Source organism: Trichosurus vulpecula, chromosome 6, assembly GCF_011100635.1.
Source record: "Trichosurus vulpecula isolate mTriVul1 chromosome 6, mTriVul1.pri, whole genome shotgun sequence".
Classification (NCBI taxonomy): domain Eukaryota; kingdom Metazoa; phylum Chordata; class Mammalia; order Diprotodontia; family Phalangeridae; genus Trichosurus; species Trichosurus vulpecula.
This window is the reverse complement of record NC_050578.1, coordinates 3,569,809-3,597,784: the sequence shown is the minus strand read 5'-3', so window position 1 is coordinate 3,597,784 and position 27,976 is coordinate 3,569,809. Positions and strand designations below refer to the sequence as shown.

The following is a 27,976-nucleotide window of genomic DNA, read 5'->3' as shown; positions in this document are numbered from 1 at the left end:
CTCTTTATATGTCTTGGATATGGGATCTTTATTAGAGAAGCTTCCTGCAATGATTCTGTTTCCGGTAAACATTTTTACTGTTTATCTTCTAATTTTAACTTCATTGGTTTTCTTTGTGCAAAACCATTTTAACTTGACGTAATCAAAGTTGTCCATTGTATCTTTGTCTCTGACCCTTGTTTGGTCCTAAATTCTTCTCGGTCCCTAATTCTGAACAGCACGTCCTCCCTCGCTCCTCTGATTTGCTTACTGTGTGAACTTTGATTTCTACAACATGCATCCATTTGGACCTTATTGTGGCATACAGCAAGAGGCTGGTTTGTACTTACTTTCTGCTAGTCTCCTGTCTGGTTTCCTTAGTGGTTTTTGTCAGAGAGCAAGTGAGTCTTTGCCCCCGGAGCTGGGGGTCTTTGTGTCTGTCAAACATTATGCCGCTATGTTTTTCAGCTTCTGTATGTTGTGAACTTCTTCTGCTCCACTGATCGTACCAAGTTGTTCTGATGATTATGGCTTTGTGGTGCAGTCTGAGCCGGGCCCTGCTAGGCCCCCTTCAGGAAAAGGAAGAGGAAAGACGGCTAGAAGAGGCAGAACCTCCAGGTGCTCGAAGCTAGGACATCCTGGGAACTTGAAGTGGGTGGGTGCCCCAGACTGTAGCCATCACATGGTGATGGTTCTATGGGAGACAGGATGTTGTATTACCAAATGTTCTGTAAAACACACACACACACACACACACACACACACATACATACACACACACGCACAGAAAAGGTCCCCCACAGGGCTCCTGGAGGCTTCTTGGGGAAGCTCCTTACCAACTCCAGAGCTCAGGGAAAGGTTTCTAGAAGGGGGAAGTGGGTTTTGGGTTGAGCCTTAAAGGATGTACAGGAATCCCAAAGACTAAAAGTGTGGGTGTTTGGTGGGGGGTGGGGGTGGAGCATCGAAAGCCTAAAGATTAGATGAGCCAAGGCCCAGGGTGGGAGATTTTTCTTTGGCAGGGTTGGCAGAGTCCTTCATCCGGGTGGGAGAACACAACCCGTGGGATCTTGAGAGAGGGCCGAGGCTGACAACCAGGCTGGTGGCAGACTGTGCAGGCCCTCAAATGCCAGTTTGGACCTGTATTCAGTAAAAAGAGGGGGCCGATAAACGGACAGTAAACAAATTAAAATGTCCTGGGTACTCCTCCTCAAAGAGCTTCAGGCCCAGCTTCAGAGCTAACAGGAGGCTGTTAATTTGATGGGGCAGACGTTCTTTTAGACACTAATCCCCAAACACAATTTCGCCCCAGAATTGAGATGATGTTTGACCAGCCCTACCTTCATGGGCCAGAGGATACTGAGGCCCAGAGAGGCTGTGGTCCCATGGCATGTCTGACCTGGAAGGGAATCCTGACACCATCTAGTCTAACCTCTTTACAGATAAAGAGACTGAGACCCAGAAAGGACCCCATGTCTATCACAGGGGTGGGAACCTGCAACCTCGGGGCCACACATGGCCCTCTAGGTCCTCAAGTGCAGCCCCTTGATTGCACCCAAACTTCACAGAACAATATGTTCAAATTCAAAGTCAAAGGGCCTCACTTGAGGACCTAGAGGGCATGTGTGGCCTTGAGGCCACAGGTTCCCAGCCCTGTTCTATCAAACAGTTTGAGTGAAAGAAAAGAGGGGAGGCCTCCCCCATCTCAAGCTGACCTTCCCCTCGAGGACTCACCCAGCCTCCCTGAGGTGCCCAGAGGTGTACTGGTAATTAAGGCGGGACTTTCTTACTGTTTTAGGATGCTAAATTGTCTTTGATTGAGCCTTACTAGGTGCAGAGCCCCAGGCCCAAACCCCTAATTACTAGGTGCTAAGTCGATGTGGGCTGTAAGAGGAGTGGCTAAGACCAGAGCCAACAGTAGGAGCCTGAGTTCTGGTGGCCCAGACGAAGTTTGATGATGTCTAAAGACTGTATAAAAAGAGAAGACAGAGTTGTTTCCTTAGGGCTCTGAGCCACAGGAGGAGTGGCTGTGACTCTGGGCCAGCCATTGTTAAGAGCTCCTCGGCTCATCAACACAGGTGTTGGTGCTTTTTGGTGACTATGAATTGTGATCTGGTCTGTTTATATTGTGTGTGTTTTTTCTAACTTGTTTGTGTTTGCTCTGAAGTTCAGGTGCTGGCTTTTCCTCCTGAACTGAGTGAATTATATTTGTATGCTGGACTAAAGCAAGATTGTTAACCCCTTACTGTGCTGGCAGCTCCTGCATGCTGGGCTTGTTGGGTCTTACACCCCCACGGCAGCTGCTAGCTGAATTGTTGCAACAGGAGGGGAAACGAGCGCTTCAGCTGCTTGGGCAGCTGTGCCCCGGGGCCCAACGTCCCTGCTCTCAGGGACTCCCCAGCACTGGTGCCTGCCTTGACCAGAGACTGACCTCTGGGGGAGGGGAGGTGCAGGCAGCTTCTCGAGTGAGCAGTGAGTCAGCACAAACCCTGCACCCATTGAGAAGGGGCCGCATGGGGACGAGGCCTCGCAGGCCGACCGTGGCCAAACGCTGAGTGGTCGCTAGAATGGCAGGGCCACACCTACCCGGGAAGAAACCAACCCAAGGATTCATGGAGGAGCCAGTCATGCAAACAATCCAGTGTTGGCATGACTTTATTTCTGTACTGAATGCCCATTACAAGGGGAAAGCATGGGCCACTGGGTGTGAGAGCACAGACACAGACACAGAAGGGCCCTCGGAGGAACGGAGGTGAAGGCTGTCTGGAGCAGGCTGATGGGGCAGAGGCAGGCCACGAGACAGGCCTCGGCCTAGGGCCAGGACACAGGAACCATCAGCGGCTCCTCTGTCCTGAGGCCGGGGGAGGATGGGATGAAGGAGGGGACGTGTGGAGAGCCATCCTAGGCTTCTCAGGGGCCAGACTCCAGCTCTAAGGACGCATGCCCAGTCACCTAGCTATAAGACAGTCGTATAAGTGCAAGGACAATGTGGTGAGGAAACGCCAAGGAGGGACAGTGTGGACATGAAGAGCAGGCCCCACGAGGCGGCCTTCCTTCCTCACCACCTCCCCAGGCCACTGCTTGCTCAGCTCTTGGCGGGGGTTGCCATCCCCTTCGTGGTCTTTTTCAAGTGGTGGTAGTTGGGCAGAATTTTCATCAGGAAATCCAGCTGGAGGGTCTGGGGCTGGGAACAGAAGATAGGAGGAGCTGCCCATTAGCAACATAAAATCAGTGTCCAGGCCTGCCCTGCTGTGGTCCTCGCCTGGGCACCAGCTGCCCCCACCCACTTGGGCTAAGTGACCCTGGACAGCTCTCCGGGGGCACCAGGGTCCAACACCCACCCGTCCTCCCTCTGATGCCTCAGAGAAGAATGCCCGCGGGGAGCCACGGGGGCAGAAACGACCCTGGGGCTTGGGGTTCCCAAGTGTAGCCCTTGATGGGTCCTTGGGTGGCAGCAGTGCTCTGAGCCAGCAAGGCCCACACGTCTGTCTACAAATCCCAGTGTGTTTGCCTCAGAAGTAAAGTAGGACCTGGGAGGGATCGGGAGGTGAGGAGGTGCGTACCTGAGGTCTCTCGGTCTGGACCCTGCGAAGGCAGTCGGCCCCGTAGATGACGGTGTTCTCGGGGATCACTTCGAAGGTGTTCAGATTGCAGCAGGCCCCGATGATGCAGCCGCTCGTCAGGATCACGTTTCTCCCGACGTGGGCTGTAGGCAAGGACGTGGCTGTCAGCGGGGGGGGGGGGGGGGGGGGGGGGGGGGCGCACAGGAAGGCAGGGGCTGGGGGAGACTTCTCTGTAAGAGCCAGGGGACCCCTTGAGGCAGTCTCCGCCCCATTAGGCAGGAGATGAGGCCAAAGTGGAAAGCTGCACACCCAGCTCTCATTCACTCAGGTATGAGGCCCCTCCCTCCTGTGGCTGCTCCTCCGTGCCCACGGAGCCAGGACTAATGAGCTCTTGGGGGCCCAATCCAACGGCCTTTCCTCGGTCCTCCTCCTCCTTGGCCTCTGCAGCCGGAGACTCTGCTGATCCTCACTTCTCTCTAGGTTTGGGGGACCCCCCTCTCTCTCCTGACTCCTCCTCTCTGCCCATCTCTTCTCTGTCTCTTCTGGATCATGCCTCTAAGCAGAGCTGTCCTTCAGGGCTCTATCCTGAGTCCTCTGCTCAGGGATCTCATCAGCTCGTTTAATGACCATCTTTACACCAAAGATTCTCAACGCTCCCTGTCCCGCCCCAAACTTTCTCCAATATCATGTCCGAATGCCTGTCAGACGTCTGAGCTGGATGTCCAGTGGGCATGTTAAACTCAACACATCCACAGCAGACCCCGCCTTACCACTGTAGAGGGCACCCCCTCCTCCCTGCCCCTGGCCTCCTCACTCTCCCTCACCCCCACAGCCAAGTTGGTGCCAAGGCCAGCTCACCTCGGATGCTGCCCCTACCCTGGTCCATTGCAGTGGTTGCTGGGGCGGGGGTCTGTCTGCCTCAGGTCTCTCCCCCTCCAGCCCATCCTCCACTCAGCTCCCCCAGTGACCGGCCACGTCACCCTGCCCCAGGGTGTTCCCTATTGCCTCCAGGATCCAATACAGAATGCTGTCTGGCATTCAAAGCCCTTCATCACCTGCCCTCCCAGCCATCCAGTGTTCTCATACCTTACTCCCCACCATGGCCTCTTCCATCCAGTGACCCTGGCCTCCACCCCTCACTCTGGACCTTCTCTCTGGCTGCCTCCAGGCCCAGAATGCTCTCCCTCCTCTGCTCCGACCACCAGCCTCCCTGGCTCCCTTCAAGTCCCAACTATGGGAGTCTTCTCCAGCCACCTCGCTTCCCACTGATCCTGTCTACAGCCTGTTTGCTGGTTGTCTCCCCCGTGTGACTGGGACCTCCCTGAGGGCAGGGGCTGGCTTCTGCCTCTTTTTGTATCCCCCCATGCTTAGCCCAGTGCCTGGCACATAGAAGGTGCTTAATAAGTGTTTATCAACTGACTGGTTAGTACTTCCCAGAAGGAAGCATCCTCCTTGCCCAGTTAGCACACACATTCGATGCCATGCCCAGGGGCAGGTGAGTTTGGCTCAGCTCAGGCTGGCAGCGGGGCCAGTGTCTCCTGGCCTAGAGACGGGTCCTCATGCCTGGGGCACCCTGCCGGTCACTTCCACAGCTGTGAAGGCTCAGCGCCAGGGCGGCCATCTACCCGAGGTGGCTTCTGGGAGTCTGCCCCGCAAACCCGATCAAACTGCAGCCCTGAGCCTGACATGGTGCCTGGCACATGAGGCTAGCCGGCATCTGCGGGGCATGTGAGGGGCGGGTGCATCAAGGCCGTCTCTGGCTGGGCCCCAAAGCTTCCAGACATCCAGAATGCCAGCTCCCCATTCCCACTTCCATAGAATCTCTGCGGCCGGCCCCTCCTTTCTATCTGCCCAGTGACCACCTTTGTTCGGGCCCTCATCGCCCTCACTCAGACAACCCTAGCAGCCCTCACGGGTCTCTGTCTCACATCGAACCTCCCCGGCAGCCAGAGCTCCCTTCCTTACGCTCAGAGCTGACCATGGGCCTCCCCCACTCGACCACCTTCTGCTGCCTCTAGGATCGAGCTGTGAAAGTCCTCCCCATCTCTCCCCTCCCACCCTGCATCTGGCTCCTTCGTACACATCTGTATCAATTTACTTTACAGCTCTGTCCTCTGCATTAGGATCCACCCTCGCTGTTTGCCCCTGGGAGTAGGGGCGGTCTCCTTCTTTGCCCTTGCACCCAGTGCCTGGCCCACAGTAGGTGCTTGGTGAAGGCTGGGTAACTGACATTTACCTTTGGACTCGATCACGTTGCTGTCTCCCATGTTCATGGCTTCGGAGTCTGAGAACAAGGGTTAAGGAAAAGATGAAGCCAAAAGAGGAGAGAATTACAAAAGATGCAGCAAAGGCAGACGGGGGCCAGGAGGAGAAAGCAGGCCCTCATCCCGCTGGAGCAGGAAAGGGAGGAGACTGGGGAGCCCAGAAGGGCACAGATCCTCCCAGCTGGAGGTCCCACACGTCCTCAGTTAGGACAAGGCTGAGCATTTCTACAATACTCCCAGGTCTGCCAAGGACCTGACGTCAGACCCTCATGACCACCTTGGGGGGTCCCCATTTCACAGATGGAGACACTGAGATGGGCAGAGGTGAAGCGACTGCCCAAGATTACCCAGCTGGGAAGTGTCTGTGGCCAGACTTGAACTTGGGTCTTCTTGGCTCCTGGGTCACCAGTGCCCTGTCCACTGGGCCATGAGCTATAAACTTCAGTGGGGAAACCAAGAGGAGGAAGAGCAGGGATTGGGGCTGAGTGCCAGTGACCCCCACTCTGCCCCACACCTGCTCCAAGGGGCAGATTCCCACTTAAATCACCAAGCTGGTGATGCTGCTGGGGTCTGCACCTGCAGCCGGGCCCTGGACCCTCTGGCCGACAAAGCCCACCCCAGGCGCACACCTTGAGCCCTGCCCACCAGACACAGGCTGCGACAGCCCAGGACCCCAGGACCCCCTCCTGTGGGCCACCAGGGCTCCTCAAGCCTCACATCCACCTCCCCCGTAAACGTTATTACAGCAGCATCGTGGGAGAAAGGTGGCCACCCTTGGGGCAGCGTCCTCACTGCAAAGGATACAGCAGCCAACTTCAAACACGTTGTTGGTGCCAATGATCATGGGTTTGGGCTCCACGCCCTCTGTGTCAGGGATGATGTTTTCAGGATAACTGTGGAAGGACAAACACATTTTCAAAACGCTTTCCCTGAACACCCCTCCCCCATCACCATTTACAGAATCCCAAATGTCTGCCCACGGTAAACTTCAATCACTCATGGGTTTGTTTCTGGATCCCAGTGTTTCCAGTTTCCAAATGAAGAGGAAGGAAGGAAGGAAGGAAGGAGGGAAGGAAGGAGGGAAGGAAGGAAGGAAGGAAGGAAGGAAGGAGGGAAGGAGGGAAGGAAGGAAGGAAAGAAGGAGGGAAGGAGGGAAGGAAGGAAGGAAGGAGGGAAGGAAGGAGGGAAGGAGGGAAGGAGGGAAGGAAGGAAGGAAAGAAGGAGGGAAGGAGGGAAGGAAGGAAGGAAGGAAGGAGGGAAGGAGGGAAGGAAGGAAGGAAGGAAGGAAGGAGTCAGCAAATTCTAGGTAAGTGAGAATTAGCCAAGTCCTCAGAGAACATCCCTGGGAGGATGCCGGATGGGACAAGGTGGCAGGGCAATCACATGGGGCGCACCCTTTGACCCGGCAATGCCACTCCTGGCTCTGTACCCCAAAGAGACTAAAGGAAAGGGGAAAGGATCCATTTGTACAAAGACATCTGTAGCACCCCTGTCTGTGCTGGCAAAGACCTGGAGATGGAGGGGACGCCCATCAACTGGAGGACGGCCGAACAAGCTGTGTGCGGTTGTGACAGAACACTGTTGTGCTATAAGAAGTGACGGGCAGGCGGGTTTCAGAAGAACCTGGGAAGACTTCTATGAATTGAGAAGAGCTGGGAGATCCTCGGGCACAGTGACGGCGATGCTGCGAGGACCGAGTGTGAATGACCCGGCTGCTGTCAGCGGGACGAGGATCCGAGACGACTCTGACGGACTTCTGATGAAAATGCTCTCCCTCTTATACACAACCACAGACATATTGATTCTGTGATGACTAACCCTGATAGACTTGGCTCTTCCCAGCAATACAAGGCTCAAAGGCAACTCCAAAGGACTCATGATGGAGAGAGCCAGCTACATCCAGAGAGACAACTATGGAGTCTGAATGCAGATTGAGGCACACTTTATTCTCGCCTTTTTTTTTCCTTTTTTGTTTTTGTTTTTTTTTTGTTTTGTTTTGTTCTGTTTCTTCTTTCTCTTGACTCATTCCATTCATAATTCTTCTTTACAACTTGACTATTGTGTAAATAAGTTTAATGAGAAGTTATACGTAGAAGATATATCAGATTCCATGCTGTCTTGTCAGGGGTGGGGGGGGAAGAAAATCTGGAACTCAAAATCATGAGGAACTGAGTGTTGTAAACTAAAAATAAAAAAATCTTAATTATAAAAAGAAAGGAAATGATGAGCAAGCAGACTTGAGAAAACCTGGAAAGACTTCCACAATCCGATGCCGAGTGAGGGGAGCAGAACCAGGAGAACACTGTGCACAGTAATAGCCACAGTGTGTGATGACTGACTGACGGACTGGGCAACGCCAGGAGCTAAGCCAGCTCCAAAAGGCTCAAGATGGAAAGCGTCACCCACACCCAGAGACATGAATGCAGACCAAAGCTGCTCTCTGTCTCTTTTTGTTGTTCTGTTCCTTCTTTCTTGTGGTTTGTTCCATTAGATCTAATTCTTCTTTACAACATGACTAACGTGAAAATATGCTCGATGGGAATGCATACGTAGCGTCTCTATCCGACTGCATGCCATCTTGGAGAGGGGGAGGGGAGGGAAGGGAGAAAATGTTGTAAACTAAAAATAAATAAATTTAAAAAAACAACGCTCTCCCTCCCCGGAGGAAGGGCCGATGGAGTCTGAGTGCCCACGGAGGCTGGGGGCTTTCGCCTTCCTTATTCTTCTTGCTTTGATCTTTTGCAGCCTGCCTAACACGGAAGTGTGTTCTGCATGACTTCACACAGATAGTGGGGGTCATGTTCCTTGTCTTCTCAACGAGTGGGGGACAGGCTGGAGGGAGGGAGAGAGCTCAGAACTCAAAATTTTAAAAATAAACTTGGAAAAAAGAAAGAAAGAATAGCTATCCGGGTAAACTGGACCGAAAAACAAAGTCAGTGCAAAGCGCCCTGCTCCGTGTGTGAGAAGCCCAAGGCCCCGAGACAAGGAGCCGGTTTTCAAAATGCTGGCTGGGTGCGCGTCACCCGCCACAGGGTTCCTGTTAGTTGGATTGCACAAGGCTGTCTGAGACACGTAGAAAAGCTGCTTCCTCTACTGAGAAACGCCGAGGGAAAACCAAACCATAACTGGCATCCTCAGCATCCAAGCCGGGCATCTCTCAGGGCTCTGGGACACACGATCCGCAGGCTGCCGTTATGAACAAGGAGGTGAGAGGCCCCAGGATCTCGGCTTCCCCGAGGAGGTCGGTGGGATGGCGCTGCTGTTGCCTTTGAAGGGAGGCTGATGCCAACGGCCACCACGTGGCCAAGGGCTCCATTGATGGCAGAGCTGGGAGTGAATTCAGGCTGTCTGACTCACAATGCAGACCATCCCTGACCCTTGCCCCCAGCCTCAACATTCCCTAAGCACGCACGGTCTGGTTCATTAATAAATCACAGGGACATACGTGCTCACACAGATATAGACAAACACGGGAGGCCTCAGACAGAGGATTCTGGGGTTCACAAATTCCTCCTCTGACACTTACTAGGTGACCCAGGCTAGTCTTGTTACTTCCACGGGCCACGAGGTCAGCCTGGGACACTAGGATAGATGGGTGGCTTCACAGAAGGCTGGCTATCTGCCTCAGGGAGGGCACTGCCCCATTCTGACAAGATCAAAGATCTTTCATGTACATCTTAGTGAAGGGGTCCTCCTTCTTTCCAAACACGGAAGATTTTTCACAGGGATCCCCAAGCCCTTTAAGCATAGTTTTAAGAGCTGACAAGTGTAGGGACACATTTAGAATTAAATTTCCCCACTTGGAGCCTGGCAGAGGCAGTGTGGCTTAGCGGGAGAGGCTCTAGATGCAGCTCTCTTCATCCTACCTACATCGGCGAGTACTGGGAGCCAGCACTGGAGAGGAGCAGGCCCCTCAGCCTCGTGCCTTCCTCTCTGAATGGAGGTAACTGGGCCAACTGGCCTCTGAGGCCCCGTCCACTGTGGGTCTGTGCCCCTGCAATCATCCTAGCTCAGATGGCAGGGAGACAAACAGGAGGTGCAGCAAGGATGGAAGGTGGAAGGCGGCGCTCAGTGCTTTGGGCCCAAGGCCCAGCTCATTACTTCTCTAAATCCCACCAGTTCTGTGGACAAATCCAAAGGGGTAGAGAGCCACCCAATGTGTAAAACCTCTCTGCCCAGAGTCAGCTTCCTAAACTCACCCCAGCCCTCCTCTGATTCTGTCTAAGGCTCCACCTCTACCCGGGGGAAGGCCTTCTGTCTGATTCCCAACCCCCTCACAGACCCTGGGGAGCTGGGCTGGGCTGAACAGGCCCCTCCTTGGGCCGTCGGTCAGTCCCTCGAGGTGGCGGCTGGAGGGTGACCCACACTGAAGCCTCCTGAGGCTGACTGTCACAGAGGCTCGTACTCACCCATTGAGGATCAGGGCCTGCTCCTCGATGAGGTTACCCTCCCCAATCACTATCGGCCCAGCTTCTGCAATGATCCGGGCTTTGGGGTGGATCACTGTCCGAGGGCCTGTGGAGGAAGCAGGACAGGACCTTTTCACTGGCCGAGGTGGGTATGAACATGATCCCCATTTTAGAGAGGTTCAGGGACTTGTGCGGGGGAGGGGGGGCACAGCTGGGAAGTGGCTGAGGCTGGATTTGAACTCAGGTCTTCCTGACTCCAGGCCTGGCAGTCTCTTCACTATGGCACTGCCAACTGCCTTGGCATCAGCTAAGAACTGCCCTTCCTCCCTTCCTCCAGGGGCAGGGATGTCTGTGGGGAGCCCTGGGGGAGCTGATGCTCCAGGGAAGAAAGGAGAGGGGAGCTTGGGCAATGAAAGGCTCGGGTGAGATGGGAGAGAGGACCCCACCCCACCCCCACCCCCATCACTAGAGCAGAGGGAAGGGAGGTGGCCATGGGTCCAGCAAATTCTGTTCCAAAGGAGACACAAGCCCACTGTCTCTCTCTCACACACACACACACAACCCTAAGAAGGCCCCAGGGCTGAGATCCCAAAAGAATAGAAGGAAAATGCTGAGTGAGTGAGGAAGGCCCGATCCCCCAGCCTTGAGGCCCCCTCCAAGAGCAGTGAACAGGAAGGAGCCGCTGCGAAGGACACGAAGGATGTCAGGGCTGGTCTACGGAATGGCCTTTTCTCTAAGGGACGGCTCTCTGGCAGAGGGCCAAGTGCGAGATGCAAACACAAAGGATCTGGACCACTTTGCGGTAAGACAAAGGGCCTCAGAAGCGCTGGCCCCTGCGCCCCTCCTCACGGGGGGTGGGGCTCTCACTGCTGCTGCTTCCCTGTGGGGGTGCCCACCAGCCTGACTCTGGCTGGGAGGGGACAGGGGCCCTGAGCGTTGTGGGGAGAGGGGCATGGCTTTGGAGGGAGAAGGGGCATGCATAAGACAGACATAGGCAATGGGTACTTTGACAGGCTCGGCTCTTCTGACCACTGCAAGGACCTAAGACACCTCCCAAAGCCTCACGATGGAGAATGCCCTCCACATCCAGAGAAAGAACTAAGGAGAGTGAATGCAGATGGAAGTAGACGATTTCCTCTCTTTTGGTGTAATGGCTTTCTTCCTTTTGTTCCGTTTCTTCTTTCACACGACTGATAGGTTTTCTGTCACTACACATGTATAATCTATATATCAAATTGCTTACCAGTTTAGGAAGATGGAGGGGCCGGAGAGATGGAGAAAAATCTGAAACTTAAATAATCTTTTTTAAAAAATGAATGTTGAAAATCGCCTTTACATGTAAGTGGGAAAAAAATACTTAAAAAATGGTAAAAAAAGACCATTTCACAGGGTGGCCACTTGGGTTCTAAATGGTGGCATTTACCAGCTGTCTGACCCTGGACAAGTCCGCTCTGGCCTTCATTTCTCCATTAGGCAAATACTGAGACAGGACCAGAAGACCCTCCACCATCCTCATGAAAAAATACAAACCTAACTGCCCATCCCCAGGGAGGGCTGTGATTGACCCAGCTGGGCCCTTCCGCCTGGCCTCTGCTGCAGACATCTGGCTAGACCATGCCAGCTTCTATGTTGCCAAGGAATGTTATAAACAAATCTTTTTTTTTCAAACAAATGAATCACATGCAAAGGAAAGATCCCAGAGTTGTCTAGTGGACCAGTGAAATGCCCAGAGTGGCAGGAATGACCTGGCGGCCCATTACAAGGCCTCCATGCCCAAGTCACAGAGCAGAAGCAGGGCTTCCTGAGGCACCTGCTCTGGGCCGGGCCATTCTGTCCTCTACCTCCTCTTAAACTGTTCTCCCAAGGGGAGGGCAAAGGAAACCATCTGTTTGTTTCTCATTGAAGAATGCCAATAGGTCAGAAACAAATAGGGCTCATGCTAAAGGATGACAGCAGCTGGCCTTCCTGGAGAGGGCAAAGGAGGCACTTGTGTTGGTAATCAAAATGGGCTCCTTAGCACTTGGTTCACCAAGTGCCCTTGAAGAGTTTGGCCTTTGTTCCCTTTGATTAATTTAGTGTCTTTGATTGAGCCTTACTAGGTGCTAAGCCCCAGGCCCAAACCCCTATTAGGTGTAAAACCTCAGTGGGTATGGATTGGCAACTAAGGTGGGGCCCAAGGTGGGGCTAGCTCCCGGGAGGGCCTAGTTTACATGTCTGGGAGAGCAGAGGCTCTTAGACCACGTGGGTTTAAGTCCTCCTCTTTGTGGTGATTCTAGGTCACGTGGGTGAGTCCCATGTGTGACTCACCCTGACGGTGAAAAAGATGTAAAACCAGGGGTTGGCTGTCTCTTCTTGGGAGCTCTCTTACCCACAGCATTGGTGGTGAGCGTGACTCTGAGCCAGCCCTTGTTCTGAGCTCCCGGGCTGAACCTAGATGTTGGTAACTATGACTTGTATTGGGTCTGTCTGTTGATATTTGTAACTTGTTTGTATTTTGTTCTGAAGTTCAGGGTGCTGGCTTTTCCCCCTGAACTAAGTGAATGCTGTCTGTGTGCTGGATTAAAGTAAGCCTGTTAACCCCTTCAACCTTCCTTTCCTTATTAAAGCAGATCAAAAGAACCTGTGCTTTCCCAGCGTGCTGGCAACTTTCTGGGTGCTGGCTGTGAGTGGATCTTACACCCCCACAGAAGCTGCTAGCCAGATTGTGGAAACAAAACTAAGTGCTCCATGCCCAGTAGCCTCTCTGTGGACAGCTTGAGCTGCCCAGGCCCTCAGCCAGAGGCCCCTCAAAGGGAGCTCAGCCCTTAGCTGCTGACCCACCCCTAGGCACCAGCCACAAAAACAACAGGAATCCTTGGGGCAGGAAGAGTTTGGGGTTTTAACCCCTTCTCCCCCACAAACACAACTATTCCATTCCACAGACCCATCTTAGAGCTATTTCTGAAGCTCTTAAAATTCTGCTATCTCTGCTGTGGAACGATTTCTACATCTGGAGAGCTGCTGCCCACACAGGGAGAAAGATAAATTGTTTATAAGCTGCTCTGGGGCAAAGTATTTTATGGGCTGACTCAAGTGCTCTTTGTTTGATCTGGTCAGGACCAAGGGTCTGAGGCTCAGGCCCTGGAGTTCCAGTATTTCCTTTGGCGACAGGCCACCCTGATGGAAAGCAGGCTTTAAGTTACAATCCAAACACCCATGAGGACAAACTAAGACCAGTGCAGTCTTCCCATGAAGAGAAGCCACAGGTGACCTTATAAAGCCAAAATTTAAAAAGGAACTCAGAAGTAGTAATGAAGCATAAAAAAAGATGGCCGTGAGAGTTACCACACTACTTAAATCTCGGACCCGGGGACAGACTAGTCACTGCCTTCTGGGGTCATGAGGAGAGGCTGCAGGCCTTCCCTCCCCCTTTATCCTGACTCCCCTTTGGAGCTGGGGGGACCCAGACAGGGGCCACGTGGAGCTCGGGGACATGGCCAGTCCCCACTTCTGAGGACCCTTGGCTATGTCTCTGTGGGTCAGGCCTGTCTGGGAAGCAGACGTTCCAATACATGACGAATCTTTCTGTTCTGCCTCCTCTGCAGGGCCGGCTCAGAGATGATGGAAAGCCATCCTTTCGAGGTCAGCGCTAGGCTTCTCATCAGCCAGGATGCTTCTTGTTACAAACTCGGCACCAATAGTTTTCTGCCTTTGAAGTCCAAGGTCACGTCGAGTGAAAGCAGGCAGACAATCACTCTTTTCAACAGCAGAGGCCCCAGTGAGCTGGTCCTCCTCTCTCTTTGGTGCCCATGGCGCATTGAAGGCAGAGGGGCTGTGGTAGCGGCAAACGGGCAGGCGGAGCCTGGGCTGGAGTGGCTGCAAGGGCCGGATGTGGATGGCCGCGTCCCTCCCTGACGGAAAAGCACTAACATGGGTCCGAAACGGACTCTATCAGACCCAACAGGAAGTGACTGGAGGCAGTCGGATCATCTGCAGCGGATGATGGCAAAGGCCAACGTCAAGACCAAACAAGGAAAGGGTATAAAAATAGTGTGGGCAATGAGGACGACCCCAACCTGACCTGTTGGAACAATCGACTGATGCCCTGAAACGGAAAAGGATCAAGGAAGAGACTCCGACCCCAACCAGGGCCCTTGGCTCCCCCCCCAGCAAGCACACTGAAGGAGTCCGGAGGCCCCTCCATCAGACCCGTGTGACCGAGTCACTTCTGCTTCCTGGCCTCAGCTCCCTCCTCATCCCTAAGATGAAGGGGTTGGGGCTCTGGGCTTCTGAACCCCCTGAAGAGTCTCTTACCTATGGTCACATCCCCCCTGATCTCACTCTCCACACACACCACGGCTCCAGGAGCAATCTTCACACTGTAAAGGAGCACAAGACAGACGGTGCTGACAGGGGTGCTTCCAGGGTCTGGGATTTCTGGTGGGGATCCGTGCACCCCTACACCGGCCCAGGGGGATCCCGGGTCACTCCACACACCCCTGGTGAGTACCCCCTGCACCTGCCAGCCCCGGGCTGGGGGGGCCCCTCTGTGAGCTTCCAGAAGAGGGTGCAGTTAGACATTAGATACCTTAATCAAGGTTTCAGGCCCAAATCACAGCTGAGGACTGATCCAAAAATGTCCCTCAGAAAAAGGCAAGTTTAAATGTCTTAGGCTTGCTACTTTTTAAGGCGGGGCAGCTAAGCGATGCCATGGTGCACGGAGCACTGCAGCCCTCTCGTTCCTGAGTTCAAATCCGGCCGCAGACACTTCCTAGCTGCGTGACCCTGTTTGCCTCGGTCTCCTCACCTGTAAAATGAGCCGGAGAAGGAAATGGCAACCACTCCAGGATCTGCCAAGGAAACCCCACATGGGGCCACAAGGAGACAGGCAGGACTGAAACCACACTAATGCATCAGCCCAAATGGTGCCTGGTGGGCATTTCTCCACGGCCCTTTGGGCAGCCTGTATTGGGGATCCTTGAGGAGTTTGGCCTTTGTTTCCTTTGATTGAGTCTCACTAGGTGCTAAGCCCCAGGCCCAAACCCCTATCTATTAGGGGCTGAGCCTATGTGGGTGTGAACTGGTAACCAAGGTGGGGCTCCAGGTGCGGCCAAGGAAGGGAGGTGCTAACACCAGAGCCAATCGAAGGACGACGCTCAGATGGCGTCTGATGACGTCTGAAACTATAAAAAGAGAAGACAGAGCTATCTGCCTGGGGCTCTCGCTTTGGTGGCACCCCGGGCAGCTGTAGCCAAGAGCCCTCCAAGCTGTAAACCAGATGTTGGGACTTGGTTAAACTCTGGTGACTATGCATGGGGATTCGAATCAGACAAGGTCTGTCTGTCGATGTTCAGGGGCTGGCTCTTCCCCCCAGCTGAGTGAATGACGTCTGTATGCTGGATTAACCTGAGACCGTTAACCCCTTAACGTTGCTTTCCTCAGTAAAGCAGATCAAAAGAGCCTGGGCTTGCAGCGTTCTGCGCAGGTTGTCGTTGGTTTTACACCCCCACAGCAGCCGCCAGCCGGACCGCCGCCACGGCCTCAGCTTCTGATTCCCCTTAACGACACGCCGGTGCGCATCCCTGACCAGGAGCTGGCCTTTGCCTTTCCTCCTCTCCCCACCTGGCGCACAGTAGGTGCGGGGTGAGCCTGGCACACAGTGGGTGCTTCAACACCACCGCTGCCCCACACTCGTGCCCGGCGCCAGTGCTCCTGGGCGCTGGTGGCCTGACCCCCAATCAGGAGCCCCCAGCCCTGCACTCCGGGCCACACGCCGGCCCACAAGGCTTTGACGCTGGCTCAGGAAGCAGGTCAGTCCGGGCTGGCACCGGGAGGCGACCCCATTTCAAAGATTAAGGAACTGAGGTGAGCAGGGGGAGGTGCCTGAGGCTGAATTTGAACCCAGGTCTTCCCGCTCCTGTCTTTGCGGCATGTGCCTGGCACACAGTAGGTGCTTAATGAGTGCATCTGCTTGTTTTCAGAGCTCCTAAAATGGTAACAAATAAGAACATTTCAGGGTTCCCTGCAGTTCTCCTCCGGCCCTCCTCTCCCGTGGCTCCCGCATCCTCGGCCCCCACCCCTGCTCCTCCTCTGACCGCTGCTCCCCGCCCTCAGCCCCAAGGGGAGGAGCCACCGGGATCACGTGACATGCCGCTCCCGCCCAGGCCCCGCCCCGTCTCCCTGGGCCAGCGCATGCGCATGGCCCGAGACCCCGCCCTGCCAGAGCTCCCGGCCTCCCGGGCCTAAGCCCGGGGAGGCTTGGCGCGGGTCTCGCGTGCACCTTCCTTGTGGCTCCGCCACAGTCCGTGGAGCACGAGGGGGAGGGGGCAGTCGGGCGGGCGAGCAGCGCCAGGCGGACTCACCTCTTGGAGATCTTCTCCGTCATTTTCTCTCACTCACGGGGCAGAAACAGCACTCACATCCAGTGAGGGTGGGGTCGGCTCTGCGCTCGATTAGTCAGCGGCGGGTGGGGTGGAGGGCGCGTGCGCGGTGGATAGGATGAATTCCGCGCTCCATTATTTAGCCTGACAGGTGGTATGAACAAGAGCGCATGCCCAGTGGGGCGGGGCGAGCCTGAGCGCCGCTGGCCAAGTTGGCTGGCGGATGGGGAATGCGCATGCGCGGACAGCCCAAAGGTTGAGCTGGTACCTTCCTCGATGCCTCAGTTTCCCTCCTGCTCCGCAGCTTGTGATGCCTCCGGTTCTTCTCTAGAGACCTTGAGGAGGCGCTGTCGGCCGGCCCTGCCTCTCGGTGCCTCAGCTTCCCCTCAGGAGGGATGATCAGTCCAGAGCGCTGTATGACCCTAAGCGGGCTCTGCCCTTCTCTGGGCCTCGGGTTCCCCGCCCCGCCTCCAGGGCCTGGCCCCTGGGGGTGCTGGGGGGGGGGGCCTCTCTGGGCCTCAGTTTCGCTTCTCGAGGTCAGAGGGCATTGAGCATTGACTCTCCCGGAGCCTGTGGACCCCGGGGCGCCCCGCCCCTCTCTGGGCCTCAGTTTCCCCCGGCCCCAGCGCTAGGCTCCTGTTGTCCCGTGTCCCGGCCTCGAGGGGCTGGGGGCGTCGTCGCTCCCATGCCAGGCCCCGAGGGGGAAGCCCCGCAGCCCCCAGTAGCCCCCGTCGGATGTTCCGTCCCCGCTGAGTGAAGCACCCGTCTGGAGCCCCAGCCCTGCGGGGCCGGGCCCCCGAGAAGCACAAGGGCCTTTCAGCGCCTGTGGCCACTGCTTTAATGTTACTGTTACGCTTCTCTTACTGCTTTCATGGAACGCTTTATTGGTCATCCCAAAGGGGCGAACGATCAAGCCAGGAGACGGTGGATGGGGAGCCGATCAGCAGTGGGGACGGAGCTAAAAGAGCTTCCAGTTGGGGAGGGGAGATAGACTCGGAGCGCCCATGCAGGGCTAGAGCTAAGGGGAGCTGGCAGGTTTGGGGGTGGCCGTCTGCCGGTAGAAGGAGCTGCCCCCGCTCGGCGTCTGGCCCTTGCAGTGTAGCTAGCGGCCCTGGGCCTAGACTCAGGACTGGGCTTAAATTCTGCTTGGTTTCCTTGCTCCCTGGGTGATCTTGACCAGGCCGGCCCCCTTGATGAGCATCGGGCCAGCGCAGAGCTAGCCTTGGTCCTGACCCCACCTCTGCTTATACCGCATCCCTAACCTCCTCGTGGCTCCAAAGGCACCAGGAACTTTATTTTACCAGTGAGGAAATGAGTCCGGGCAGGGGAAGGTCACCCAAGAACTAAGGCCGCTCTTGGGCTTCCACGTCACAGATCTTCACGGTGCTCTTGGTGCAGTCTCCTTCCCAATCCTCCCTCCCCATACACCTTCCTTCTTCTAAGTATGTGCTCAGATGCTGCTCCAGCTCCATGGCCTGTGAGTTGTGTCTCTCTGGGAAGCTTTTCAATACAGAGCAAACACTTCTATGTTAACTTGGTGAAGGAAATATGGTAATGTGCTCACAGGGAAGGCAAATAAAGCCATGCTTGCAATGAACCCAGCTGGCAGCTGCTGAAAATAGCCAGGTGCTTTCCCCCTTCTCCCATGGCTAAGCAGTGACGTTCTTCAAATGTTCCAGTCTCCCAAGTGCAGAAGATCCCCCTGAAGCTGCTTATCTCCTTACTCCAGCCTGACTACCAAAGCATATAAAATGCCCTGAGACCCAGACTAGGGCTTGCTCCATGGCAGAGAGACTTTAAGAAGGACCTGGCCGTTATGGATGAGCTACCACTGTTCTCCTTTGACCCCGTGACCTTTTACCAAGGGCTCACTTTTCCCTTTGCTCTTCTATTCAATTTTCTTTGTGCCATAGATTCTTTTTCCATCACTGCCAGGTAAGTGTGGAAGTTGCTTTTCCTTTCTTCTTTGTGAAGGCTTTACCACCAACTGGCTGTGTAACCTTAGGTGAATCCCTTCTCCCTGGGCCTGTTTCCTCTGTAAGTAAAGGAGTTGGATTGGGTAACCTAAGAGGCTCTTCCAGCTCTAAATCGAGGACCTATAAAGTAGATTGTGGTGCTTTGAGACTTAGAACCATCCAGCAGCAACAGCGGGGGACCATCTGTGTTGACAAGGAAGCTGGCGAGCTTTTGTAGCAGGTGGGGAGCATGACATTCATCGCACAGTTTCCTAAATGCTACCCTGCCTGCTTTCTACCTCCTGCTCCATTCTGGGCCCAAGTGCTTATCACTCAAAGGGCTTGTCCCATAGAGATGCACTACTCAGTGGGGTGGCCCTCCACCTTTACAGCACAGTCTAGGTTTGTTTGTTTCATTCATTTAGCTTGCCTTGCACACAGTGGGTGATTTCACAAATGTGTGCTGACTTGATCTGAATTGCCATTAAGCGCTGTGTGCAGATGAGCTAAGACCATTATTAGAAGGAGAGCTCCTTGAGGGCAGGGACTATCTTTGCCTTCTTTGCTATTCTTTGCACTTAGCCTAGTGCTTGGCACACAGCAGGTGTTTCATAAATGCTTGTTGACTTGTTGAACACACTTAGGGAGAAGATCCTCAGATCTGAGATTTCCAGCCGGGAGAGATCTTGGAACCCATCCAATCCAACCCCCCACCCCATTTTAGAGATGAAGAAACTGAGACCCAGAGAGGGAAAGTTATTTGCTCACTAGTGACAAGATGGAAGTTGAGGAATGCCCAACAAGGGTACCTTTACCAGGTGTATCGCCCCACCTCCGTTTTTAAAATTGGATCATAATTTAGACAGACTTCAGGGAGCTGTGATGGATCCCCTTATGAAGCCACAGCCCTGTAGTTCGGCAGATTTCCTTAGTTGATCTCTGTAGAGTCGGGACCTTTGTCCCTCAGGTTTTCTGAGAGATGCTCAGACTCGCTCCCACTGGCAGCCCAGCTGGCTGCCTCTGACTCCAAGGGCCTGGGACTTTGTCTCGTCTGTGCAGTCACTCCCTCCCTCCCTCTGACAGCCTGAGGAGACAGTAGCACAAAAACCCACCCCCCAGTGACTGGGGCCACTCCCAACAGCATTTTGAATGGGGGCTCTTTGTTCGGGCTCCTGGGAGCTCTAACATGAGACTTCATGGGTGTCTCCCACCCCTTTCCAACTCCTATATTTGGAGACAAAGAAGGGCCTGTCTAAGCAGGTGGTTATGTGGTAAGCCAGCATTTGCACCAAGAATGGAAAGGAGATGACCCAGGCACAAGACTCACCATATCCAAATGTGTTTATTAAAGGCCACTTTTTACAGCCAGCTGGGGGGAAGGGGCACTGGGACTCTCCAAGTCCATCTAGATTGGAGTGATGGGGTGGCAGGTCATCGGCACGTAGTGGCCTTCCCAGCCTGCCCCTCCTGCACAGGAAAAGACCCATCTCTGACCTGTGTTGGGGCTGCCCTCTTGTTTCTCAGGGATTTCAGGGTGATAACTGGCAGGGGAATAATAAGAGTAGCACTTCAAGGTTTGCAACACAACACCCCCCCCCCCCCTGCAAACAGGAGGAAATAGCAAACTCCAGTATTTTTGTGAGAAAACCCTAAATGGGGTCACAGAGTCAGACATGACTGAAAACAACACAGAGTGTGTGCGTGTGTGTGTGTGTGTGTGTGTGTATGCACTCATTTGGTCCTCACCACTACCCTGGGAGGCAGGTGCTATTATCACCCACATTTTATATATCTGCAAACCGAGGTAAACAGGGTGAAGTGACTTGTCCAGGGTCACCCAGCTTGGAAATGCCTGAGGCTGGATTTGAACTAGGTCTTCCTGACCCCAGGCCCAGTGTTCTAGGCTGGAGCAGGAAGGCAGGCTGACTAAAGTTTCTTTTGTTTATTTCAAATGTAAAATGCCATATTAAAGAGGGGACTGTGGAGGACTGAAAGGCTGACAGTGTGGACTTTTCTTTTTGCACTAACTCATGTACTTCACTGGTTAAAGTTAGCTGTTGTTTGTCCTTCATTCTTGAAGAGGAGCAGTGACATCAGGGAAGTGATGCCATGATTTGCAAGTGAATTGGATTTAAGTGAGGAAGGGCTGTGCAAAATCACCAGCCTCACTTTTGCCTTCCGAGTCACCTGGGTCCAGTGGCCAGATATAGAGCAGGATGACTGGAGATGCCCCTGCTAAAGTTAGCAATTAAAGCATGGAAAGACATAGCATTAAAAAACCAACCCTACACCATCTAGGTGGCGCCATCTAGTTGTCTTTGGAAGCTCTTCTGAAGTACCCAAGGAAGGAATCTAGCAAGGTATGACTGTTTTGGCCTGAGGGGCAGCTCATCGGGCTTCCACTCCTGTAGAGTCCCCTCCCAATCACAACAGAAACAACTCAAAGCTTGTTCCTCATGGGACTGAGTGCAGAGGCATTCACCACCCACAGGACATGAGGGTAGGAGACAATTGCTTAAGGGTCCAGTCACCTGAGGGGCTTGTAGGAATGACACAGGATCTTGCAGGTAGATGCCTCACAAACTCTAACCCCCAGAAATCAGGTAGGATTTCTTGATGCCACGTGTGACATCAGGATATAGTTTCCCAAGTCACAGTCCTGAAGAACTTGAAGGGGTTTCCGCAGCTGTCTGGTCTGACCCATACCCCTAAAGGTTGGTCTTCTCATGAAGCAATCGATTGAGGTAACTGAGGACCTTTAGGGCAGGGGAGCTCACTACTGCCCATACTTCCTGGATGTGCCAATTGCATTTTGGGACGATTCTAATTACCAGTGAGCTCTTCCTGCTCAGTAACAACCCAAGGCCCCATCACGCCTGGGTTCTGCCCTCTGGGGCCGAGAAGACCAGATTGAATCCCTTTCCCACAGACTAGCCCTTAATAGGCAGTCATGTGCTCTCTAGGCTCTCAGGCTACGTATCCCCAATTCAACCGAAATCCATGGTTGGTCTGGAGATCCCTCACCACCTCGGCTGATTTCTTCAGTGTCCTGAAAATGTTGTGTCAAGACCAGAGCATGGTACTCCAGATGTGATGTGTGATGTGGGGGTGGGTAGGCAGGCACAGTGAGACTCCCCATACCTTCATTCTGAAAGCACCACCATCCATCCATGTCTTCTCCACCAAAGGGTAGACATCGATCTTCTGGAATCATTTCATTGACCTGTTCTTAAGTCTTTCAAAGACGTTTTTCTTAACAATGTTGCAATCAAGGCATATTCTCTTGGTTTTGCTCACTTCACTCTGCCTGTTTATATGAGTCATCCCAGGGTACTTTGAATTCATCCCTTTAGTCATTTTTCTTATGGTGTAACAATATTCAATTATATTCATATTGTGTAATTTGTTCGGTCCTTTTTATTTCATAGGCATCCACTTTGTTTCTATAGGTATTTTTTGTACATTGAGTCTTTTTTATCTCTTTGGAGTATGTCTGTTAGTGGGATGGCTGGGTCAAAGAAGATACATAGTTTAGTGACTTAAGAGGCTTACTTCTAAGTTGTTTTCCACAGCAGCTGGACAACTTCCACCCACAGTACATTACTGTACCTGTTCTCCCTCATTTGCCATTTTTCTTTTTTCTTATCTTTGCCCATATCATGGGTGTGAAGTGGAAGCTCAAAGTTCTTTTAATTTGCATTCTTTAATTTTTAATTATTTGGAGCATTTTTCATGTTATTGTTGATACCTTATACTACTTCTTTTGAGAACTGGCTGTCTCCTTAGACCATTTATCTATTGGTGAATGCCTTTTGTTCCTATGTATTTCAGTTCCTTACACATCCTGGATATTAGTCCTTTATTGGAAAAACATACTGCAAAGATTCCCCTTCCCCCAACTCACTGCTTCCTTTCTAGCTGCACTTTGCACAGAAAATTTTCCATTTGATGTGATAGCAATTATCTGTTCTATCTTGTGATTCTTTGGTCAAGAATTTTTTGCCTGTCTGTAGTTGTTGGGAGGTATTTTCTTCCCTGTTCCTCCAACTTGTTTATAGTGAATGTAAGCTCTTTACAAAGAGAACTTGTTTCATTCTTTGTATCCCCATACTAGGTATATAGCAGGTGCTTAATAAGTGCTTGTTGCTTGGAACACTTACTATACCTCTCTTACTGTACCTAAAGATTCTTGGCTGCCATAACACGCTGTTAATGCAAGTTTAGCTTATGGTTCTCTACTGCTCTCCCTTCAGCTCCAAGCTCATGTTGGAGAACTGCCTAGTAGACATTTCCTGTCTGGCCTGTGGGACCCTGGATAAATTCCTTAACTGTTGTCTGCCTCAGTTTCCTCATCTGTAAATGGCGATAACAATACCCCTCCCTCCCAGGGTTGCAAACCTTAAAGTGCTATGTAAATGCTGGCTGTTGTGTTCTGTCTGTATCTCAAACTCATTCAAAAGAGAAATTCTCTTTCCTCCCAAGTCCGTCTTTCCTCTAAGCTGTCCTATCTGTTCCCAGAGCAGCTCCATCCTTCCTATCCCCCAGGTTTGTAACCTCAGCGTCCTCAACTCCTCCCTGTTCCTCCACCCCAGGTATCCCATCGCTCGCCAAGTCTTGTTTCCATGTCTGCAGCATCTCTGGCATCCTTCCGTCTGTTTCCCCAGCCTCCATAAGTCTGGCTTGGACTACTGCAGTAGCCTTTGGGTTGGTCTCCCAGGCTTGAGTCTCTCTCCTTTCCAGGCCATTCTCTGCTCAGCTGTCTGTGGTTTTTGCTAAAACACAGGTCTGACCGTGTCACTTCTCTACTTTAAAAACTCCAGTAGATCCTTAGTGGGATGGCTAGGTGGCGCTGTGGTGGATAGAGTGCCAGGCCCCAAGTCAGACTCATCTTCCTGAGCTCAGATCTGCGCTTAGACACTAGCTGTGTGACCCTGGGCAAGTCACTTCTGCCTCAGTTTCTTCACCCATAAACCAGGAAAATAATGGCACCTACTTCCCAGGGTTGTGCAGATCAAGTATTTGCAGAGCACTTTGTAAAAAAGTGCTACGTAAATGCAATTTTAAAAAATCACTGTTATTGGTGTCATCAAGTGACTTGTCCAGGGCCATATGAGCCAGTGTCTGAAGGAGGATTTTGGCTCTGGTCTTTCTACTTCCACCTCCAGCACTTTACCCACTGTAAGGAGATTATCCAAGGTAAGCCTGTCTCGAGTAGAGTCCCAGGCCCTATCCTCACGAGGTTTCTGCAGACCTGCTGCCAGAGACCTCTCTCTTGTTCCAGACACATCTTCCTCCTCCTGGGAGGCTGCCTGCTCGCCTGGACAGCCATGGCCCAGTACGCACTCCTGGTCTTCATCCCTGCTTTCTGTGCTGTGGCTCTCCTCCAGTCCGTCAGCCCAGAGAAGGTCCACTGCTGGATGTTCTCCTTCCAGATGACTTGGCAGACCCTCTGCCACCTGGGACTACATTATACAGAGTACTACCTTCAAGAACCTCCCTGCGTGAGGTAAAGGACCCCAGCCAGCCCATCTGTTTGGCAGTGGCATCATTTATAGGGACTGTCTATCAAGCCTTCTCTGTAATCTGTCCATAGCCAGACACTTCCTTTTTTATTACTGCCTGTTCTCAGCCAATACTCCAGGGAGCCCAGCTTATCTCAAGAACTGCACAGCTAGCTGAGACAGGCAGTGGAGGGACTCTGCATGGGGGTAGGGAAGGCCAGGAGGGAGCTCATGAGGGGGAGAAAGTGCAGGAAGTCTGTCCCAGGACATCTTGAGGTTTCCCTGCTACTGAAGGAGGGGTGGGGGTGGGGAGGGGTAGTGCAGAGAAGGTGGGCTAGAAGCTAAGGGTGTGACAGCTGTGGGGAGGAGGCACACTCTGAGATGGAGCTGTCATCACTCCTAGGACATTGGGACAAAGACCACACTGCCCGGCTCTAGTTATGACTCAGGGAGGGAGGTACTGTACGGTGACTGCAGGGAGGGGGAGGAGGGTAGTGTGTTGGGGCTGTTATCAGAAGAATGAGCTGGGTAGGAGGCAGAAAAACCAACTCAACAGGAAGGGCCAGGTCTGGAGGTTGGAGCTGGGGTTGATGGGCAAGATGAAGAGAATAGCCATGGATGGCATTTGGAGGAAGCCAAAAGAAATGGCTAGACATTTGTAGTTCAATCCCCGTGCACACAGATGGGCACACAGGAGGAGCTGGAGAAGCAGGATGGCTCCCGCCCCATGACAGCCTGACCTTCCCGTTTTCAGAGTGAATGACTTAATTTCCACTAATTGACTTTCTAACAGCCACGTCAGGGAGATCACCCTGTTCTATAGATTACAAAACTACGACAGCAGGAGCTCCTAGAGCCTCTATAACGACCAGCCTAGAGTGTGCCGGCACAGAAGCGCTCGCTAAGTCAACCAAAAAGCACTTATTAAGAGGCTACTATGTGTCTGGAAGTGTGCTAGGATATCAGATGATGAGAATTATAAGTCAAGAAACATTTCATAGTAAATCACATTTAATCAATTTTCAGCTACATTTTCATTTTTGGGATGACAGTCTGGAAGCGGGCACACTTTTTATTTACCAAGCCCAATGTTTTTTTATGGTGTTATACAACTTCCATTCAAGTTGTTTACTGATAGTTTTAATTTTGCTTAGAAATCTCAGTTGTTTTCTATATATTACTAAATGCATGTGGTTCCCAAAATCCAGAAAAAATATATAAGGGGAAAAACATCTCAGGACAAAAGAATGGAGTAGTTTTCTTCCTATCTTCTTCAAGTTGAATTTCCTGGAGGGCCATTCTTTGGTGTCTAGCACTGGGCAAGAACTCTCCAAGGCCTGATTCCCCCCTGCCTAGTCCTGACCAGCCAGCATTGGGCCCTGAATTCTAAAGATACCAAATGCTTGGGTGGTTGGTTACCCCAGAGCCTCAGTCACTGCGACAAACAGTGAATGGAGGAAAGCCCTAAGCTTTGGGTGTCTGGCCTGTTGAGTCCATGTTGGTCAGTCTCTGGACTGGCCTAGTCAGTCTGTGTCTGGAGGCAAACTTCTCCCAGTCTGATTTCTCGTCTCTTGCAGGTTCTGTATCAGCCTATCTTCCCTTATGCTCCTAACCCAGAGAGTCACCTGGCTCTCTCTGGACATTGGTGAGGGGAAAGTGGTGGTGAAGGAAGCCTGGCGAGGCCCCTGCGTGCTGGCATTCTGCAGCTACCTACTCTTCTTCCCAGCTCTTCTGGGCGGCCCTCTGTGTTCCTTTAGGAGGTTTCAGGCTCAAGTGAGCCAGCCAGGGTCACTGTGGAGGCCGCTGGCCTTCGGCCCTGCCACCAGGAGGGGCCTGCTGCTGCTGGGGCTGCAGCTGCTGAAAAGCTTGGTGAGGGGCATGCTCGGGGATGGCACTGGCTTGGCAGACTGCCGCCAACTCGGCTGCGTCTATGTCATGTGGACCACTGCTGTGCTCTTCAAACTGACCTACTACTCCCACTGGATCCTCGATGAATCTGTCCTCTACGCAGCAGGCTTTGGGCTGGACTCCGGGTCGCCCCTCCATGGGGAGGGAGATGTCTCGGATGCAGACATCTGGACCTTGGAGACAACTCACAGGCTTGCTCTGTTCACCAGGACGTGGAACCGGAGCACTACGAGGTGGCTCCGGAGGCTTGTCTTTGAGCGGGCCGAGGCCTGGCCGCTGCTGCAGACATTTGCCTTCTCCGCTTGGTGGCATGGGCTCCATCCCGGCCAGGTCTTTGGCTTCCTGTGCTGGGCGCTCATGGTGGAAGCTGACTACCTGATTCATGGCTGTGCCAATGTGCTGATCAGTTCCTGGTTGGGGAGGCTGCTCTACAGGGCTGTCACCTGGGCCCACACGCAGCTCATCATCGCCTACATCCTGCTGGCGGTGGAGCTCAGGAGCATCTCCGCACTCAGGCTGCTGGGGGCTTCCTACAACAGCCTCTTCCCTCTGGTGTACTGTGTGCTCCTGATTCTGTTAGCAAGGAGGAAAAAGGTAGCAGGAGCCTCACCAGCCCCCTCACCCAATAAAGGGGTCCTTGTCCAGAGGCTGGTGTCTCTGTTCTCATTGGGGACCTACAGGACATTTTGATCAGAGACAAGCAACAAGACAGGATGTCAAAGGGAGTGCTACCCTGGTGGGTTGCATGGGGGTGACTGAAAGCAGATCTAAAAGAAGAGAAAAACAAGCATATAGCACTGGAACCCGCAGCGTAATGGGAGCAAAGGCATGGGGTGGGTGGGCAAGTGTGATGGGTGGCTGGGAAATGATGTGAGAAGAGGCTGAGTTGACACAGGGCTGCCCCAGTTCATGGTGCGCTTGCCGCTGAAGGGAGGAAGGTTAATCTGGTTAGAGCATGATGAGGTCTCCATCCTTTCCCCTTCTCATGGCCTGCAGGATAGCCACATCACCACCCAACTTAGTCTTCCTCTTCTTCGTAAGCTTGCCACCATCTTTGGCTGCTTCCCAACTTGTGGAGTTGGTGGGCTTTGGTAGGACTACAAAGCCCATGATGGAACCACCCTAGGGTCTGACTGTCCTTGGACTGGAGGTCATGGAAACAGGAAGCCTTCCTAACTCAGCCTTTTCTCACAGATGGGAGGCCTGATCATTTCCTTGATCTTTTGAGTTGGTGTAGTTTCTGACCAGGTGATCTCTGAGGATGTTTCTACTTCTGAAATTTTTATTTTATGACTCAAGTTTGAATATGGTATAATTTTTGAAATATAAGATTTTGTATTAAAAAAAAATCCAGCAGTGTTTCGCAATGTGTTACCTCCTTCCAGGACCCATGATTTCATCAGTGTAGGAGCCTGAGCATAGTTCCACACAAATAAAGAAGTTATAAGAGGCAGTAATAACACTGTTTGGCACCATGACGGGTTAAATGAGCTCGGGGGTACTGGTCTGGGAACACCACTCTCACTGGTAATGTTGAGTCTATGGAAAGACATGTTACAAATTCCAAACACTCCACTTCACCTTGAAATAGCCTTTTCAGGACCTGCTGGCTTCTGTTCTGGAAGTTTCCATTTCTGCAGGTCTTTTTAAAAGTGAAGGAGGTCTAAATAAATTGTAGTACATGAATGTACTGGAATATTACTACAGGGTAAGACAAGCACAAGACTTTCTGTACTGAAGCAGCCAACTAAGTGGAAGGAAACTATACACAAAGACAACATGATGAGCAGGATGGTTTCAGAAAATCCTGGGAAGACTTAGTTGAACTGATGCAAAGTGAACTAAGAAGAACCCAGAGAATGTTGTACACGGTAACAGCAACATTGTAACAGAAATCATTCGTGAAAGACTTAGCTACTCTGATCAAGACCACGACTGATTCAAGACAATTCCAATGGTCTCGTGATGGAAAGAACAAATGAATAAATCCTGTTTTAATTATTAATGCTGAAGCCTGCCCTCCAGGAAAGTTGAGAAAATC

At 52.7% G+C, this 27,976-nt stretch overlaps 2 protein-coding genes across 3 annotated transcripts; one reads left to right on the top strand and one right to left on the bottom strand.

The window, feature by feature from the left end:
• Positions 1–2,613: 2,613 nt before the first annotated feature.
• On the bottom strand, positions 2,614–16,654 carry DCTN6 (dynactin subunit 6). Its single transcript, XM_036762428.1, has 7 exons — positions 16,554–16,654; positions 14,506–14,570; positions 10,213–10,318; positions 6,608–6,696; positions 5,776–5,823; positions 3,540–3,682; positions 2,614–3,160 (listed from the first exon to the last, which is right to left on the bottom strand). The coding sequence occupies exons 1-7, from the start codon at positions 16,574–16,576 to the stop codon at positions 3,062–3,064; spliced, it is 573 nt and encodes a 190-aa protein (XP_036618323.1). The 5' UTR covers positions 16,577–16,654; the 3' UTR covers positions 2,614–3,061.
• A 1,425-nt stretch (positions 16,655–18,079) lies between these two features.
• MBOAT4 (membrane bound O-acyltransferase domain containing 4) lies at positions 18,080–27,239 on the top strand. Of its 2 annotated transcripts, XM_036763215.1 has the most exons (3): positions 18,080–18,506; positions 23,808–24,032; positions 25,605–27,239. In XM_036763215.1, the coding sequence occupies exons 1-3, from the start codon at positions 18,388–18,390 to the stop codon at positions 26,623–26,625; spliced, it is 1,365 nt and encodes a 454-aa protein (XP_036619110.1). In that variant the 5' UTR covers positions 18,080–18,387; the 3' UTR covers positions 26,626–27,239. The 2 variants fall into 2 exon arrangements, with proteins under 2 accessions (XP_036619110.1, XP_036619109.1); XM_036763214.1 differs by lacking the exon at positions 23,808–24,032.
• The last annotated feature ends 737 nt before the right edge of the window (positions 27,240–27,976 follow it).